This window comes from Thunnus maccoyii, chromosome 11 (genome assembly GCF_910596095.1).
Source record: "Thunnus maccoyii chromosome 11, fThuMac1.1, whole genome shotgun sequence".
Classification (NCBI taxonomy): Eukaryota; Metazoa; Chordata; class Actinopteri; order Scombriformes; family Scombridae; genus Thunnus; species Thunnus maccoyii.
The window spans coordinates 22123573-22139735 of record NC_056543.1 but is presented as its reverse complement, the minus strand read 5'-3'; the positions used below and the strand labels follow the sequence as shown (position 1 = coordinate 22139735).

The following is a 16163-nucleotide window of genomic DNA, read 5'->3' as shown; positions in this document are numbered from 1 at the left end:
AGTCCCTGATCAAAGAGAATAATTCAGGTCCATATCCGAGGGAGGAGTAGAAAGACCAGTGGAGCAGAAGGTACAAAGAGAAGGTGAAGCTCAAACCGGGAACGAGTCAACAGTGGTTTGTGTTACACAGGGAAGAAGAAAGGGAGTAAGAGAGTTTCAGGGGACTATTTCTGTACCGAGTTCTTTACGGGAGTTTCCACATGAGCTAACCTCATTTTACAACATCATCTTTCACAACTTATCCCTCCAGTAGGTCATTTTATAATTAATTTGGCAACCCATTGAGCCCATTGGGTAATTGCAAGTTGATTTCCTCATACAGCATAGATGGTATGGTTTGCATAGTCATCACCTACGAAGCATGCAGTGAATTAACTCAAAGCTGCAAACTGTGCACACAACACAATCATGCACACAATGATAGATGATAGAAGCTTATTTAGTTACCCTCCCATGTTACCTCATTAAGAGGAAATTTCTGCCTGCCATTTATTGCTTGCAGGGGTACTCACAGATGCATGTTAATGTATATGCTAACCTGCATGGAACTGTAGAGTTTGTTGTTTGAGAGTGAACCCCCTTAGCGCCTGCCTAAGGGAAAGCTTTGTCTTCACTAATAATCTGTTTTCCCTGTTCCAGTCCTATTTGGAATTCATGCATTTATTAGACCCCCAAAAAGATCCACATGAGGTCGATGCATTATCCAAAGTAATTGGGACATCAGTTCTGGAAAGAGACATTGGTGTTGAGTCTTTGAATTGCAAATTTTTAATGCTGCTGTGAGCACCACAAGTGCAATTTTACTCTACTATCTTCACAATAAAACTACTTGCATGGCTAGATGCCACTAAAGAAAGAGAGAAAGAGTAAGGAAATGCCTGTATTTTGTGTTTTGAATGAAGTGTCCCTTAAATATACCCAGGGTCACATTGTTTTGTAGTTTTGTCCACTGTGTGTATTCACTTTCTACTGAAATGCAAAAGGTAAGAAAAGGAGCTGTCAGGGCTGTGAGAATTTTGGGAGGCTTGTAGTAGTACGAGACAATTGAAAGGTATAAACAAACCAATGCTGCTGCCTATGCATAGAGGGGAGATGTAAACAACACAGCAATTCATGAGCAGAAGCAGAACAGCATGAAGTGGCTCACAGTAATAACATTTAATTTTATTTTCCTTTATTTAACCAGGTAAATGTATTATTGAGATTAAGATCATTGAACATGAAGATTGTTACAATAATAAATGCAAACAACATAAACAGACTAAGACAAATGTCACACACTACAAACTAGTATAGTCAATATCCACTTAATATGCATAAACAAGTACAACTTTCCAAAACTCTAAAATAAAGTAAGTTTCTGTGTTTGTATGTTGTAGGTTGTTATCAAATATGGGCTAGATTGTGTTGCATGGAGTTTATGCTTCCATGCAGAGTGAAATTAGAAGAACTTGTGTATTCCTCTATGGAGGTTTGTATTTGTAGGTAAAACTTTGATAGACACACCCTTTGGGAAAGTACAAAGTTAGCAGTGTATTTAACTGTGTGGCTCTGCCAATGAGTAAATGTTTTCAGGAGAGGAAGTTGTAGGTAACAGGAAAATCGAGTCATCAGATATTCTGAGAATAACGCGTAGGAGATTAAGACATGACGGTTTGTTGAGGTTGGGTTTGTGGTTGTCTTGCTTGCTTCTGTGTACTGACACAAAGGACTATAAGGGTCTGTTTATGTTCAATCATAACTATTTGATGTGTTGTCCCACTGCATTGGAAATAAAAAGTGTTACCAGTTGTACCAGACAAAAATTATCCATCATAGAGAGAGGGGAGACATGATATTTAAATGTGGGGATAACGGCTCACAATTCCAGACAGTCTCTCCTGGAAGACATTCGTAGTGTCGCATTCAGTTTATCTCACATAAAAAGTGTCAGAAATTGTTGTCAACAATGGAAAAAAAAAAAAAAAACTGGAGAGAAGCTCCAATTCCGGCTTCTTTCTCACCTCCACACAGCTGGCCGATCACGGCATGAAGTGGGTGTGAATGTTAGATCGTCGGTTTTGGGGGAGGAGGTCACCAAAGCTATCTGATCGTCTGATAAGCAGTTGTGACAAAGTTTACAGGCTCCTTTTAATGTTCTACAAACTTGTGCTGTTGATTGATAGTTGTTCTTTGATTTGTTGTCTGTACACTTTACATCAACTGATATAAAGTACAAATGTTGAAACATTTCAAAGAACTTTAAATTAAAAAAACACAAAAAGCCAGTTTTACTTTGTTTAAATTTGAATAAGTACCAGTTCTCAGAGTAGGCCATGTTTCTCTGAGTAATGAAATAAGAAACCATTCTTTCATTTTTTTTTCCTTATGAGAGAACATATTGTTGAGTTGAATGTGAAATGAATCAGTATTACTATACTATTCATTACCAACATTCAGCACTTATCAGTTTTTGATACCTTGAAATAAAAACATTTGATTTTTACCTAAAAAGAGTTGAAGTTCAATACCAGGCCCACTTTTGCCTTGGCAATTTTTTGTATTTTAGAACAGTAAGCTTTCTCATTGGAAAGGCTCATAATTAAAACATTGTCTATGTTTATTTTGACTATTTATCTATTCCTAATTTTATTTGATTACATCATTAAAACATACATACATCTGTAAAAACAACCTAAATGAAGAAGGAATCATTTTGAGACAATAATTGCCTTATTTACTTGGCAACATTTCATGACTGCCAACAGCTGTAGTCAGAAAGAAGAGGTTTTGACAGCTGCAGAGAGGCACATTTGATTGTATGAACAAGTCATTTTTGGCAGAATTCTGTGTAATTTTCCAAATGGAAAAAGTACCATGAAATTTAACAAAACATCGTGACATCATTCCTTTCATAAGTGTAGTTTCATTACCACTCAGTTGCCTGACTCCCACGGTCATTCACTCATGAAGAACATATATATATAGCATCTTTATACTCTTTTACATTTATTAGTCAGCATATCCTCTTATTACTGAGTGCTCCTTTTTATATTGTTTCCGGTTTGCTGATAGACTTTATTGACTGTTCAAAGTGTAAGTAAAGCTTATTTGCATGGCTTGTTCTGATCGGGCTATTTTGACTATTTGATTCCACAATCTGGTCATATTCAACAAAGTAAAGAGTCCTGGCCAGTAATACTCTGCAGTGTTGAAATATTTCTTGCCTCAAGTCTCAAAATGCTTTATATGGCATCGAGCATTGCATGTTCTCAGCACATTTTTTGAATGGTCATGTTAAATTCATCAGTGCTTCAGGTGAAAGCGTTTCAAAACTACCAGCAGTCTTTCCATGTTTGACAGCACATAAATTTGCAAAGCTTTGAAGAGGGACTATATTCACACTAAACTGGCTAATTTTGAAAATGCTGTTAATACATGCTTCAGGACTTCTGTCCACATATAATGCCTGAACAGAAAGAAAATGGTTAAATGTCTTCTTTTCCATCCCTTTTAGGTTGGCAAACAACAAAACTCTCACATCACTTGTGTTAATGCGTGGGACAAACACTTCTCTGTGTCTGGTTAAACCTACACTCAGTCCCCTCCTGCTCTACAGCCAAAGTCGTGATTTAGTTATTCTCCTTTACAAATTTTCTGTTTCTGTTATCAGACAATTGAACAAGCATTGATTTGATAAACGCTACCTATTAGTAGTGACATATATGAGTGTTTTCAGCATCCTCTGTAGGACAGATGGCGTTTTCAGAACAACCCATAGGAGCGTAACATTAAAGGTATACTGTGCAGGATTTTCCAAAAAAAAAACAAAAAACCAATGTATAGACATTCAATCATCATTTATGACCCACTACAAGTGTGTGGCGGTGTGTGTATCTACAGAGACCCTACCCTCTGCCTGTATTTTCTTATTTTCTTGTTATTCAGCTTTGTTCGGGACGCTTCTGGGCGTCAACCTTTGGTCAGTGGGTGTGTAGCCCTCAGCCAATAACAGCGTGCAGGTGTGAGGTCGGGACTCGTAGCGTAACGACCAGGTTACATCACTGTCTCCGTCTCTCTCCTCTGCTCTCTTTCCACTCTCCGGTCTGTGTGTCTGTTCGAGCGAGGGCGGGGCTGAGCTACACACACGCAGAGCAGAGAGGCCACAGCGGACAGGATGAAGCTCTGCATTCACACAAAATCTGGCAATGTGGCAGCTTCCTGCAGGGTTGGGTGGAGGTGTGGGCATGTTTATTTGTGCTTTAGAACGTAACTGCTGTGAAACAATCTGGAAATAACGTTTCATCTATCTTATTCATGGCTTTGTTCTCGCCAGCACCGCTCGCTCTCCTCGTTCACTCTCTAGCTCGCTTGGCCACTGCTGCTCTCCCTCTCTCTGTCTTGCTCTAGTGTCGAGCCGGTGAGGAGGGGCCAACTTTGAATGCTGTGTGTTTACAAACAACAAACAACAAATGTCATCTGAGTTGTGTCACTTCCCCGGGTCATAATTACTACGGCCGCTAGATGGACTAAATGTAATTAGAGGTCGATTTTGCCGGCTGATTTTAGACCTATTCTGTTGTTTGTTGTGTTTCAGGCTTCAGGCGAACAGTATTTTCTTCTCTTCAAATGACTATTTTATGATTACAAAATAACATAAATACGGTTCTCAGCACAACGTCACATCTTACTTCTTGTTTCTGAAGCTGTGAACTACAACTTCTGGCCTACCTCATGTACATCCACTTGTTGTTGTTATTTGATGCCGTAACAAACTAGGGAAGCAACTAAAGATTATTTTCATCATCAATTAATCTGCAGATTGTTTTCTCGATTAATCGATAGAAAATAGTGAAAATGGCCATTACAAGTCAAAGCTGATCTCTTCAGATGTGTGTCTGATCAACAGTCCAAAACCCAAAGATTTGACAAAGAAAAGCATTAAATCGTCACATTAGAGAGGCTGAAAACAGCAATTTTTTGGCATTTTTTCTTAAAAAATGACTAAACTAATTAATCGATTAGCAAAATGGTAATTTTCTGTCGATCGACTAGTCGACAGTCTCAATGACAACTGAGTAACTTCGTCCACTGAGGCCGGTCATAAGATGTGGTTGAAAGCTTTGGAAATAAGCAAGTTGGAGTTTTGTCAGACTACTGACAAAAAAGTTTCCAGAGTCAAGAATTAACCTTTAAGTTCATACATAAATACAGCTGGAAAACACCAAATTTTACCTCATAATTTTTTAAAAGCTCTGTTCTCTCTGCCCACACTATAATGTGTGGCAGGCAGCTTACAGCCTTTGCTGCAATTTGTTTGACCTGGAAGTGACCCGCTTTTTCCCACACACATCCACAATTTATTTCTCACTCTCTTTTTTTCTTCTCTTTCTGTTGTGGACACACACACCATCACCTCAGTTTTTTGTCAGTTCAGTCAAAGGAAAACGAGCAGCACTATGTGCTTTCTTGCCTCTTGTTGTTGTGCCAGAGGACATGGATACCAGACACTTGCATATGAAATTAAAAAAAATATAGACAGTTCCCACTACTGAGGAATAAAAGCTGCAAAAAAGATTAAAAGAAATACCAGGAAATCTATGCTAATAGATAATGGCTTGTGGCAGAAAGAGGTTGTATAGAGAGCTACACAACCTCTCTTCTGAGAACAAGCTGCTCAGAAGAGACATCATGTGTTTAGAGGGCAGGGAGGTGTGCAAAGTGAACAAGCACTCCACTGTTACTGAAGGAGGTAAAGTGAGCATCAAGGAGCAGAGAAAACCACGTTTGAAGTCAGATCTTTGGGTCTGAAAGAGAAGAAGAGGAAAAACAAGAATATAGTTAGAACTCAGTGCAACGGGGATTCACAATTTGCAATCATTATGTTGGAATAGTGATTCAAATTAACATGATGCACTACTCTGACTAAATTAAACCGATACTGATCACAACAGCTACTCACAAAATGTGATCTAACAAATTAGGGACTTGAATTTGAATTTTCAGTAGAAGAAAAAAAACATCAATACCATGTTCTACCATCTGTGTACACAGATAATGTGTGATGCAGGGATTAAAATAACAGTGGTGCCGCACAATCATAGCCTACTGCACTGCCACCACTCTGCTGTCAAAATAGGATGTTAAATGCATGTAATTGTAGCCTGCAGTACATAAACATGTTGGTAACACCTTTTGAAAATGGATGTCACCATCATACACAGGCGCTCAGGAGAGACTCCCGGAGATTATGTGCTCTCTATCTCTTTTCCTGGCTTTGACTTGATTGGGGGGGAAAGGAACCCCGCTGTTAAAACCACCACTCTGTGGGCGCAAAACCTACATTCGCCTTTGTGTAGAATTAAAGTTGATCCTTTGTAAAGAAATATTGAAAATCAAAAAGGGAAGGTATAAAAGTCAGATTCTTTGGGAACGCCCCTGTCAGTGAAAATGGGACCACCCAGCGATTGTTGTCATGGAGACTCACTTAACAATGTCGGCTCTGCTCAGGAGAGGAGGGCTGAAGTACTGACAGAAAATGAAAGTGACATGTGAAAAATTGCTTGTAAAGAGAGGATGGGGGAAGGAAGGTCCTGGTTGAAAAAAGAAGAGAATTCCACATTCATCACCCGTTTAAGCAAGTTCAGACTTCAGGCTTTTTTTGTAGAAGTGTGTGAAAGTGCAACATTGCTGCTTCAGTGGCTAACATGAGTGAACTAATAACACTACTGCATAATTCTGTTTTCTATATACTATAACTGTATACCCATTACATAAGCAAAAGTGATAAATTAGATTAGGGCTGCAATTAAAGGAAATTTTCATTAGTGATTAATCTGCCAGTTATTTTCTTGATTAATTGTTTGGTCTGTAAGATGTCCGAAAATGGTGAAATAGCTTCTTTTATCAGTTTCACCATATAAGACAAATACAGGCAACAAATCCTCACAATTGAGAAGCTACAACATGATAATGCTTGGCAAAATAATTGAAACAATCAACTCACTATCAAAGTAGTTGCCAATTAATTTCTTGTCGATCCACCTCAATTAATCGAATAATTATTTCAGCTCTATATTACATACAGTTATATATTGTAGATGCATGTTTATAGAGCCCCAAAAGTCCTAAAATGTTATATTTTTTTAATCTAGTGCAAACAAGATATTATGTTGTGTGCTTAAACTGTTATTCTGTGCACACAGATAATTCATCTAATGAGAACAAGCTATTCAAAGTTTGGGTTGGCGCATTGCACAAGGGCCATGTATTGTTTTAATTATTTGAATACTATCAGTGCTATGATACCTGAGTTGTGGTACTAAGAATAAAACGGTATTTTCTCTCAATATCTTGCTTTAATAAATATGAACATGTTTTTCTACAAAACCTTTTTTCATCTAACAAAAGAAGCCAAAGTTTTGAGCTGTTAAATGTCGTCTAAACATGAACAGCTGTGCAGTTATACGGGAAACACTGGATGCTTTTGAGAAGTATTGTCCTCCATGAAGTCATGTGTGCTGAATGCTTAGCAAATATAACTCTTCCTTCTTTTTTTTCTAATTTATGGTGTAATTTTGTGCATTTTCCTTGGATTGTGTAATTGATTCTGGATGAAATGACAAGGTCAAATCTGCCCATTGTTTTTAAAAATACACAGCAGATGATTGCTGGTGAGTACAATTCTGTGTTTTGTGCTGCAGAATTTGACTGTTTTACATTCTTTGGGTTAAAATAAAACTTAATTAAATACATTCTGTCAGTTTTGAGGTGGCTGTGCATCTTAGGGGTGCTTTCACATCTGTAATTCAGTTAATTTGGTCCAAACTGAAGAAAAGAAAAAGATACACTGCTGCCTTTTTAGTTCTGGTCAAACCAAGAGGAAGTCATACGGACTAATGGCTAACTCACTGATTGGACAGTTTATCTTGCATCATCAGCAATGTGTCAAAATCAAAGTGCGGCGACTGAGTGCAAGTCATGCTGTGCTTTCCTGCCACGTGCGTTTTATGAGCACTATTAGTCCAGGCTGCAGTTGGACCTCATATACACAGACAGAAATGGGACAAAAGAAGAAGCATGTCTGGTCCGCTTGTTTAATCCACACCAGAGTTTGATCAACAGCTTTCACAAACTAAACAGATTAGGTTTGAAAGCACCCTTAAATTGGAAAGCAGCATGTTTGAGAGGCATGTGAATTTATTGTAAATGATCTTGTTTTCACACCACAACATATGGATCTTTATATCTAATCCAGGGTTCTATTCCTGACCTCGGTTGTGTTTGCTCTCTTGTTTACATCGTAGCTTAGAATAGCTGAGTTTGATAAAGAAGAGCCCTCTGTCTTCATGTGCAGTCATACGGTGGGGTGATGGCAGGCCTGGCTCTATCTGTGTTCACTGAGTGTGCCATCTTCTCAGCCCTATTTTGAGACGACAGCAAGAAACCTTGCTGTTGTCAGATTTGAACTGTCGCTGAGTGGTTTGGAGCTTTTTTTTTAATCATTCTGATGGCATCTATTTCTATTTTTACCCTCAGTTTAGGGCCTTTGAGCGTGTGGAAATGTGCACATGTTGGAGTGACATATTGAAAGCTTGTTGAGTTTCTAAAATATTGCCTGTTTCACAATATAGCTGTCACTCAATGTCTTGTCTTGGCTTTTTAGTAACATATGCACTGCAGGAGTGTAGCAGCTGCCGTACATGTGGAACATGTTATTAACATTGACTGCATGTGAAAGGCAGCCTATTTTGTTGTGAGAGAGAAATGGTTCTGTGAAAAGGACCTCTTAAAATGACAGATTCTTGTCCACAGATCCTGGGTCTGCTGTTCAGTTTACTCCAAATGTTTCAGACTCTTATTGCCAGTAGGGAGTAAAGCAGTCCTCCCTCTTGTGAGAAGCAACTACAGCAAACAGTGTGGGATGGAGGGGGGAGGTGGAAATGTTCTCCCATTGGCTGAATACTGGCTGTGTTTGACCTGAATGCCAAACACAGAAAGCTCCGCCAGACGTTTTTTTCCTTTAAACATCCCCTCTTTTTTATAATCCTCTTTTACGTTCCTTTTCTCTTTGTGTGGTGTTGAAAGAGCCTCTGAGCTTTCTCCCCCCCCCCCCCCAGCCCAGCTCAGCAGTCTGTCGCTCATCTTTCCTCTTTTAACTCTCAGTGGAGGAATGGGGTTCACAAGGAGCATGAGCCCACAGGCTTTTCTCTTTTTAAACCCGCTCTTTCTGAAATCTGTTTGTTTTTATTTTGTGTATATTAGTATTCCCCCTCACAGGAAAAACATTTGTGTCGAACCTCAAATCTGTTTAACCATATTAAGGAAACTCATTGTGACTGATTAAATGGGTGTATTTGTATGAAATTTTATGTTTAGTGGATCCAGTGCTTTAAAAACAGAGTCAGACTGATTTCTGTATAAGCTGTCGAGAGTGACGGCACATTTACTGACATCCGAACGAGCAGTGTTACTCAGTAGCTGCCACTGTGACATACATGATTGCCCACAGAGGAGGATGAACTTGATTTGAAGTGGCCTTCCCATCACTCTGCCTAATGAGCAAGGTTGTCAAGGAGACAGAGATATTGGTATCATGGATGAAGGGAGGCAAAGTACTCATGTCAGGATGGGAGAAAATCACGTGTTATTCTGCTAACCTACATGGAGACACAAGCGGCAAGAAATGACACTAAGGTGGAAGAATTCAAATTCAAATCCACTTATCGAATCTTATTATGTGTCTTTCAACATTTGCAAGTAACTAAAGACTAAAATAACTACAACTCAAAGACGTCTAATCACCTTTTGTTGGATGAAGGCAGAAACACGACAGTTTTTTAGTGGCAGCCTAATTAATGTTCACAACCTGCATCTACAACCTGAAAATGAGATGAGCAGCATATTATATTAAATGTCGATTATATGTACCTGACATTTAATTAACAGCTGTAGCCTACTGTGCTTCAGAAGGTACTCCAAACGCAGAAGTTCCTGGTTCAGAACTATTAAACTGCTCAGATTAAAATGCTGATATGAATCAAAGTGTCTGAAATTAACTTTTTGACTCACCTGCCAAGGGGACTGGCAAATGAAAAAAAATCCACCTGCCAAGCATATTTTTACTAGCCTAAACAATAAATTGCCTTTTTGTGTCACGTATGCATTCGTTTCACTACATTTCGCTGACATGATAAGGTATTATGTCAAATATAAACTTAAAGGCACTCCTTTGCCTCAGACCGTATGGGGCGCTCCTACAGTTTCGCAGCAATGTTTAGACGCATGTAAAAAAAACACATATAGTTCATGTGTCTACAATGTATATGGACAAACATGATTAATTTCCTCCGAGCCATCATGTCAGATGTTTTATTACATTACTATTTTGGTACAAATATTTACCTGCCGGTGTGGCAAATAGCCCTCCGAGATTAACTTGCCAAACGGAAAATATAACCACATTTGGCGCTTGGCAGGTGTTAATTGATCAACTTCCAGCTGCTTTCAAGCTAACTGTGATGTAGTTCATTTGTGGTGTGAAAGTAAAGACCACAGGATTCTATGATAGTAGATGATGTGATTTTAGCATAAATTCAATAGAACAAGACCAGGTCAAAACCTAGTATATGACTGGACTGTGTGTGGTCAGTGTGTGAAATTGTGGCCAGTTTGTTACTGGGATAGTCAGTGGTAGTGTCTACAAAGTGAATTCCTTGATATTAATTGTTCATCTGCAATTTTCTGTAGCAGTCCCAGGAATACTTGTTGTTAAAGTGCATTGAAGTAGAATATCACATGACATGGTTAAGCTGTGTTTGAGTAAGAACAGTACTTTCCTCCTCTTACTCATATCTTGGGATGTTTGATTTGAAAGAGAACTCATTTTAATTCTAATTATAACTATTCTAATTATCTGTTAATTCCCCCTGCTCTTTCATCTGCTTCACTCTGAGGATGTCTCTTGTTTTTCACTCTGCATTGAGTATTTATATACTTATATATATTCATTTGTATAAGCACCTGCAGAGCAGCCACACTAAACTGATATAACAGATACATGAGTCTCATGTTTTGCAAGACTTGTGTTTTAATACTGTTGTTCATAGTTTGTGATGTGAAAACATCAGAGAAGTAAAAAGCTTGCGTTCTGGTATTAGTTCAGTTATAAAATCCAAACGCACCACAGAGCATCTCTCTTGCCGGCTGCTGCCAGCACTGCCAGCTGATGAATCGATCACACTGGATGGTAGAGACACTGGTACGGGCCTGTTTAAACAGGAGTCTAGCCGACTTCGCTGCATTTGACACCGCAGCTGAGAGCATCACAGCTCGGAGCAGGAAACCCAGTCACTCTGTGTCGCACTGCTGTCCTCTGCTTCTATCACCTCATGCCAATTCATTTTAAAAGAACAACGACCAATGGGGAAACTCCTACACTCGGCTGGCGAACCCTTGGTGTAATTTCATAACTCAGTGAATCAGTCAGTCAGTGATGGACAGACATCCATGGTTATGGGGCTGGTCTGTGGCTGGTCCAGTCAAAAACTATGATTAAATCCATCTTCTGGCAATGAATTTTCCATGAAACAATCTTACAAGCGACATATAGGCTTATACACTTCTGATCTGCTTTATATGTCAAGACCTCAAATGCTGCAACAGTAAAATACTGTGGAGCATTTTCACAACAAACAGGCTTGCTCATCCATCCATCCATCCACACCAGGAGGAATCACTACAACAAAAAGAAAGGAAAGTAGTAGCCTGGTCTAATCCAGCAGCTGTAGCCTGAGGCAGATAGAGGCCACAGCATGCTCACATACCTCCTGTCTCCTGGAAGAGCTGATGTCACCATCCCTCATCTTGTCATAAATCTGCTCTTCCACTTCTATTTCCTGTGCTCTCGAAAGAATCACAGCTGCTGCCTTTTGTCTCCTCCTGTATAGTCGAACCGACCCTTTCACCCTCTCCCTTCTGCTGCCATTGTTGCTGCAGTAAAAGTGACATTTGGGAAAGTCGAGTAACTTAAGTTATGGCAAACTTGACATAAACTTGCCCAGTAGCGTTTTGAACAACTCCCTCCCCCTCCTTCACCTCCTCAGCTGTCCCTGTCCCAGCCTGTGAAGAAATCTAGTTTGACAGCTTTAGTGACGACAAGCAGAGGCACATTCACAAGTACAACGCTCTACTGTACAAACTGCTGCACATGAATTTTTGCTGTTTGTTGAAGCGATAGAAAACATCTGAGACACGTTTCATGGAGTGCCACATAACCCTGTCTTTGGTCGTGACTGTAACTGTTAAAATGTATGCAGCGGATGGCTGTGCTGTGTCTGTGGTTGTGGCCTAATTGAAGTGGAATTTAATATCTTCAGCTGAAAAAACAGCCAGCGCTTTAGAGAGTGCCTCCATTTGCATTTCATAAAATGTAGCCTACATAGAAGATATCAGTCTCTCCACCAGTAATGGAATCTTTTATATGTGGCCTAATTTGTGCAGCTACACTTCTCATGAGTCATAATTCTCTTTTGTGGCTACACTTTATCTTCACTCTACCCTCTCATTAAGGAATAAATGTAAATGAATGACAAAAAGAATAGTTCAGTTAGCTCCCAGCTGCAACTCCTTGCTAGTCTACTTAAAACTGACTACTTCCACTTAAATACAAACCTCAGTGTGTGGTAATCCCCTGCATCTTATACTCACCCACACAAACTTATCAGTACTGGGGTTTTTTTTCCATTTAACTGTGTTTGACTTAGCAAGTATTTTCATTCTGAAACTTACCACACTGTAAGTCATTCATAAATAACTGAACCTGACATAATTATGAAACTGCTTTTGTAAAACGTAACTATGATTAATTCAGTTGTGTTGTAGAGGAAATTAAACTGTAGGATGTCATTCATTTACATGTTACTGGCATAATTAAATGCCCCCCCCCCCTCAAAACGAGGCTTTGTACTAAAATATGACTAATTATACTTATCAAACAGAGGAAATAAAGGCCTGTTAGCTTCTGCAGTTGAGGTAAATAAAGACCCTGGTCACTATTTGAGGTAATACATTATGTCTGTAAAGGCCATAAAATCATTAAAATATATATATTTTTTATTGCAGTTACACCCCCTGTAGAGAAACAATGCCATAAACCCCAGTGTCCCACAATGCCATATATCAGATTGGATATGAAATACAGTTTCATGTGATTATTTTGGACAATCGCCAACGTAATAGCTTTACAACATGACCATTCATTCTATATCTGTGCATTCACCCTTATCTTCACATTGCCCTTTTTCTCCTGCACCATTTTTACATCCTTTATTTCTTCCGGTGATCTTGTTTCCAATTCCTGTAGACTGTTAACTTGGCGGTGTGCTAAATATAAACCGGATTGCTCGAATGGTTCTCATACCGTGAGATTCCTTTATCACAGAAAAAGTTTTGAGAAGAGGAAAAAAAAAAAAGGAAGTTGCCCAATCGCTTCATGCATATTCTTAAATAGACAATTTCCAGTTGGCCTGTCTCATCAACAGACGTGCGTAATTCCTCAGCAGTTAAGGTGGTCCAGCAAACCCATGTCAGATCACCTCACCTAAGGCCTGGTGAAATAGAGCATGTAATCGCTCAGTCTGTCTCCAAAACTAATAGGCGAGGCTTTGTGTGTGTGTGTGAGAGAGAGAGAGAGCATGCAGAATGAGCACATAAATTGATTTTGTGTGTTTGTGCTGCTCTCTACCAAAGAAGCCTTTTTAGAGATGCTTTTTTTGGATGAAAGTTGCATTTTAGAGCAACTACTGTCCTGAAGCCTGTGTGCCTTTAATCTTTTCAACTGTTGGTTTTATGTAGCATCTTTTCAGGGGCATTTTGTTTATGTGACTCCATGTTTTGAGCAATGTTGTGATAATCTTCATCCAAGGAGTTTTAGTGTCGCTTTAGACACTAAATATTACCGTGAACTTTAAGCTCATGTTTAGCTTGGTTATGTAATTTAGCCTTGAGATAAACTGGCAACCTGTCCAGGATGTATCCTGTTTAATGCCCAATGTGAGCTGGGATAAGCGGTTTAAAAATTGTGTGCATGGATGGATATGGATTAATTTGTAATGACTTGTCACTTGTTACAGCAAAACTGAGTCTCACACACGCACACCTTAAAACTACCCTGTAAAAATATTATAGTAATATTATAATAATAAATTGAAATGTCATGTAATAGGAATGTTATTGAGTCTTGTTTCAGTGTTGATGCCTACCATTGTTCTGAAGTTGGCACAACTGATCCTCAGTTAATTATAAACCAAAACAAAATGTGAATCACCTAATGGATCAAGTTTGTAACGCATTCACACACATAATCTCTTAAGAATCAATCATTCTACTACTCATGATCAACCTATCTGCCCCCTAGTGGCCATTTTAAGGTGTGACCATTTCCACAATTTACACACTTGTTTCTTGTTTTTGTTTTTAATCTTGTGACAAATTGCTCCTATGCCAATAATCACACTGAAGTTGCTGTATACCTCTGTGTGACAGTATTTAAGGGGTGTTAATCCTTAGCTCACCCCAGTTCCCTTCTTCTTCACAGGGGGACTCCATGAAAGATGACAGAGGAGGTGATTGTTGTAGCCAAGTGGGACTACACGGCCCAGCAGGACCAGGAACTTGACATCCGTAAAAACGAGCGTCTCTACCTCCTGGACGACTCAAAGACCTGGTGGCGTGTCCGCAATGGTGCCAACCAAACGGGTTATGTGCCATCAAACTATGTTGAGCGCAAGAACAGCCTGAAGAAAGGCTCGCTGGTGAAGAACATCAAAGACACACTGGGTAAGGGGAATTTAGTTTCACTCTACTTAAAGGTTGCCTGTGTGTACAAGTTGTCAGTCAGCAGATTATTTTCAGTAAAAGCGGAAAATTACTACACTTCCTTTTTCAATACTTTCTGCTCCCTGGTAGAGGAGATAAGACATGCTCATAAACAGTGGTCAGTTTGTGTGCATGCATGTGTGTTGGCCTGAATCTCCTCAGAAGTAAAATCAATCTCTCAATGTGTCTCTGTCCTAGCTGGGAGCTGACACTGTGCACTCCAGGGATCCTGTTGAGTTGGTTGTTGCTCTCAACTGTCAGCACACTGTCTCCCAGTCCCAAGCCATGACTGAAATATATTAGACCAGCTATATAGAGAGAATAGAGCTCGAGAGCCATTCAAATTTTTCCAAAATTACTAATTGTCTGCTTGTAAAATAAAAGGTTGGTTTTAGTTCCTTTGCAGCCAGCTATAAAAAGGGATCTATGAAAATGAAAGTTATAGTACATCAAAGAGATGACTTTCATATGCACTAAGTGTCATTTATAAAGGTTCATAATGCATCTTGCCATTTAAGTGCACAGAGCACAACAGACCAGTCTCTCTTTTTTTTTCTCGTCACTATCGTCTAGGAAAACAGAACCAACATGTTAGTTCTGAGAAATGTAGAAAATACATTGTATTCTTGTTTAACAATAGGCAACCTTGTTCATGAATGATTTAATAGAAAGAATTTATTCAAATTCAGGATTCATTTTATGCACCAGTGCTGGACATCTCGGTACAGTTCTGACTGAAATATGTCCACAGCATCGAGTACTGAAAACGATCAAGCACTGAGACATCGAACGCCTGATTACTTAACCTTTTAATCATGTTTGTTTGATGTTTTATGTTTTTTAACATTACGAATATGATCAATTTACACATGTATTCTTCACTCCAGGGGTGACCCAAGCCATTATTGTGCATGCTTTAACACTTAGTCTCACTGTAACTAAGCCACCTGTTTGGCCATTGCTTAGTTTGTACACATCATCTTGTGCATAAAATCAAATCAGTTGTGCGTGAAATCAGAGCGTACCAGTAGCGGAGTGTGAGCTCTCCCATATGTCAGTGAGCAATTATCTTGTGTGTTGGTATTTTTAGATTTTTTTTTTTAATATTTAATGATGCACTCTTTGTCACAGTTGTCTGGAAGAAACCGCTGCCTCCGAGCCTTAAAGTGCTGCTTCAAAACATGCATGGTTAAATCTCTCAGGCGTCATAAAATTGGTTTTATTTGTTATGACTGATAATAAGACCAATGAGCTCATAACCAGCTCCTAAAAGATATTAGGCTTCCCAACTTCATCTGATCTAATTT

At 39.1% G+C, this 16163-nt stretch overlaps 1 protein-coding gene across 2 annotated transcripts in view; it reads left to right on the top strand.

Moving 5' to 3' along the window:
* nck2a (NCK adaptor protein 2a) overlaps positions 1-16163 on the top strand; it is a 39318-nt gene that overhangs the window by 13908 nt on the left and 9247 nt on the right. For both annotated transcript variants that reach the window (XM_042427116.1, XM_042427117.1), the window contains one exon: positions 14576-14817. In XM_042427116.1, the coding sequence (XP_042283050.1) occupies positions 14592-14817 (226 nt within the window). In that variant the 5' untranslated portion in view covers positions 14576-14591. The remainder of the gene's footprint in view (positions 1-14575; positions 14818-16163) is intronic.